Source organism: Formica exsecta, unplaced genomic scaffold (assembly GCF_003651465.1).
Source record: "Formica exsecta isolate Colony F162 unplaced genomic scaffold, ASM365146v1 scaffold90, whole genome shotgun sequence".
NCBI classification, from domain to species: Eukaryota; Metazoa; Arthropoda; class Insecta; order Hymenoptera; family Formicidae; genus Formica; species Formica exsecta.
In genome coordinates, this window is record NW_021853667.1 from 806796 (window position 1) to 810085 (window position 3290).

At 37.8% G+C, this 3290-nt stretch overlaps 1 protein-coding gene across 5 annotated transcripts in view; it reads right to left on the bottom strand.

Annotated features, from left to right (window-relative positions):
* Window positions 1-174: 174 nt before the first annotated feature.
* LOC115245028 (protocadherin-like wing polarity protein stan) overlaps window positions 175-3290 on the bottom strand; it is a 30115-nt gene continuing 26999 nt past the window's right edge. For 2 of the 5 annotated variants that reach the window (XM_029823088.1, XM_029823087.1), the window contains exons 16-18: window positions 3214-3290; window positions 2226-2811; window positions 175-1306 (exon numbers count right to left, since the gene is read on the bottom strand). In XM_029823088.1, the coding sequence (XP_029678948.1) occupies window positions 1276-1306; window positions 2226-2811; window positions 3214-3290 (694 nt within the window). In that variant the 3' untranslated portion in view covers window positions 175-1275. Of the gene's footprint in view, window positions 1514-2225; window positions 2812-3213 lie in introns of all 5 variants that reach the window. The other 3 variants (XR_003885473.1, XM_029823090.1, XM_029823089.1) reach the window with 3 other exon arrangements.

Genomic DNA, 3290 nt, shown 5'->3' on the forward strand with positions numbered 1-3290 from the left:
TTCCGAGTATATCGATCCGCACACTGAACACTATATATATTTTGTAAGTTATTTATATTTTCGATGAGAAAAAATAAAGGTAATTTTTAAATCAACGACAACTGCTGCGGATTGTATGGAGTGATGCTGTCAGCTTCCAGTTGCGGATGCTATAAAGGAAGAAAGCAAATTCCATTTTACTGCTGAAGGATATATAAATTATGTATTTTGTCACAGTTCGTTTTCCTCTTCGTCTTGTATGAGTATATATATATACAAAAGTATGAAAAAACTGCGCTGCACAATTGACACGCTTCGACTTACGCTATGTTTTTTCTTCTACTTCTTCATGGCATGTAAAATAAAGAGAAAGATTGTAAACTTCTATATAAAAAAAAGGGGGAATTGACGCAAATGTGGAACCTAAAATTATACATATACATATACATGTATATGAAAGAGAGGACAAGAGACAGTGGAATGTGTACATTGCACAATACTGAGCTCAAGAAAAGCTAGAATGATACTAACGAGTATAATGATTAGAGATCATTTTCGTTCTCCGTATCTTTTTCCGAACGTCATTGCTGATTAACAGCAATTAGATCGTTCGTCGAGAAAAATCAGAGATTCGTAAATCACCAAGTCGCTTCTTAATACAAAGTAAACAACAAGCACAAAATTTTTTTATATCGGGTCGATCAGAGTAATTGAACGCATTCGCTGCACGCACGAGGTAAGTCATATAATAAGTATAATACGAAATGTATCTTTTTTTTTTTTTTAAAAACAAAATTGCAAAAAATTTTAAGTAACTTTTGGTTATACAATTTGTATGTGTATAACTAAAATAAAAATTTCGAAATTATTAACTTACCTCTTGTATACTTTTGTGCACCGAATCCTTCAATTGCGTGACCATGAATAAAAGTCACATCGATATTTTCCAATGATGCAAACGATAATTGTCGATAATATCCATTTTTAATGAGATATTCATTAAATAAATAACTATTTTAACGACGTCATTGTTTGCTGTCAGATCATTGAAAGATATTGCGACATATGCGACATTTATCTCTCCGGTACTGCGGCGGACCCATCCGTATGCAGTATATGAACGGGCGCTCGCACATACACGCTAATTAATATGGCTAATTATGTAACTCATGGCCGCTTCTTTAAAATATATATATCGACGATCGTTCGAGTCTTTATTGCGCGTTGTGGACACTTAAGCTAGGCGTAAGCTAAATTACTTTGTACGTTGTTCTCGTTTGTGTGGTACGGACCTCGTCAAACGGACGTTTCCGCATTAGTATCCTTCCTGCAACAGAGCGACAATTGCGATTATTCCTCGTCCGATCGAGCGATCGCGAGAGATACGGAGAAGATTTAGCGATAGAGACAATCGTTGCGATTTACAGGCGTTCGCCATAAATGCTTACCTCCTCGCTGATGGTTCGATAGCCGTCGATAGGGCAAGCACGGATCACAGAAAAGATACAGTTATGTTAGAATGTTCCAACGCCACCTTTCGCGTGCAAACAGCAAGAGGAAATGAGAAACCAAAGAAACCAGAATGAATTAATTAAACAACGAGCGTTACGAGAAAAATTGCGCTAGAAAATAAATCGCTATAACTTAATTATAGATCGCTGCCGATCCTTTCTATATATACGTTGGATGTGACGTATTTGTACTGTCTTTTTGTAAATTATTTTATATCTCGGTGAGGAAAGTAGAAACTTCTCGGATATAATCGTTTATATAAAGGTTTCTATTTTTATTCAAACGTGACAACGTGTGTTGTTTTATTTATTGTACGACTTTTTTAACGTACTTAATTATTGATATTTATCATGATATATATATAACGTCATTTTTTATTAATTATGTAGACTATAAATAGCCATATAGAGAGATTATTTAAAATCACATTTACTTCATTTTAAAATACTCCAATTTGTTGAAACAGGAAGTTTTTTTTTCGGTACATTGCACGAGATACTTATATAACACTCTTCACACTATTATTTTCTTAAAAGGAGATACTATTTCTCTATGCAAAAAAGCTATATATATGAGAAGTTAATTTTAAATACTTTTCATATTCAATTCATGCATCAAATCCATCGTACATAAAAGCTTGATCTAAACCTTCTACCGTTTACTTTAAAAAAGGTTCCCATCCGATATACCCGATTGATAAGTGAGTCTCCCAAAAACAAGCATGATATACTCACTCGGTCTCGGTGATGGTCTGCTCGTATTGCTGCTGCTGCTGCTGTTGCCTGAGTGCCGCCAGCTCATTGCTGTGTTGCAGATCGTGGGTCAACGAGCTCGACAGTATCCTCCCGCTCATTGGCAGGATATACTCGGGCGTGTCTTCCAGCACCGTCGGGGTGCCCATCTTGCCCCGTTTCAGACTACCGTATCTCTCGGAGCCGCTGAGATTGTCATGCTGCGAGCCATGCAGGCTCTGACCTCGCTTCAGGCTGCCGTAGCGCTGCTCAGAACCACTCAGGTTCTCGTGATTCGAGTTCTGTGAATGATGGCTCATGCTGGACGCCAAGATACGCGACGATATGGACAGCATGTACGGTGTGGGTGACACCGTGTGATCTTCCTCAGCGGTGTATGGGAATAGATATTTCTCACCCAGATGGTGCACCTTCTCCTCACCCTCTGAATAATTTTCGTCCGGCTGATTCTTCTGCGGCGAGCTCATCTCTGGATACGGCAGCGGATTCGGACTCGAAGTCTTATTCGAGGCTATCTCGTTGTCCGACATAGTGCCGCCGGACCATTGGCTACCACGCACGTCCATCACTGCAAAGAACATTAATGTTTATCAATTCTCTTTTGTAAAAAGTTATATAGAGCTCTTCATAATAATGCATAACTATTATATATATATATATATATCAGGCGATTGTATAAGTTCGTGCCCGATTTAAATATAAACTTCAATAGATTATATTTTAGAGATAACAGCAAATGCACCTTTTCGTTCTCCATTTTTAATGATTTCTCTTATGCACAAATGGACTTATCTGAACAATGTCTGACGCTAAATTGACATAAGACAACGTCATCTATTCGGTGTAAGCAACAATTACCACACGAAAACAATAGAACTCCGCCATGCAGTAACTTAATGCCATCTATGAGAATCGGGCACGAACTTATGCAATCATCCAATATATTATAATATAAACGAATTAATCTCACCATTTGATGATAAATATGCTTCCGGCAGTTGGGAACTCCATCGAGGGGCGTAGATAGGTTTGATGTTGGGGAACAGC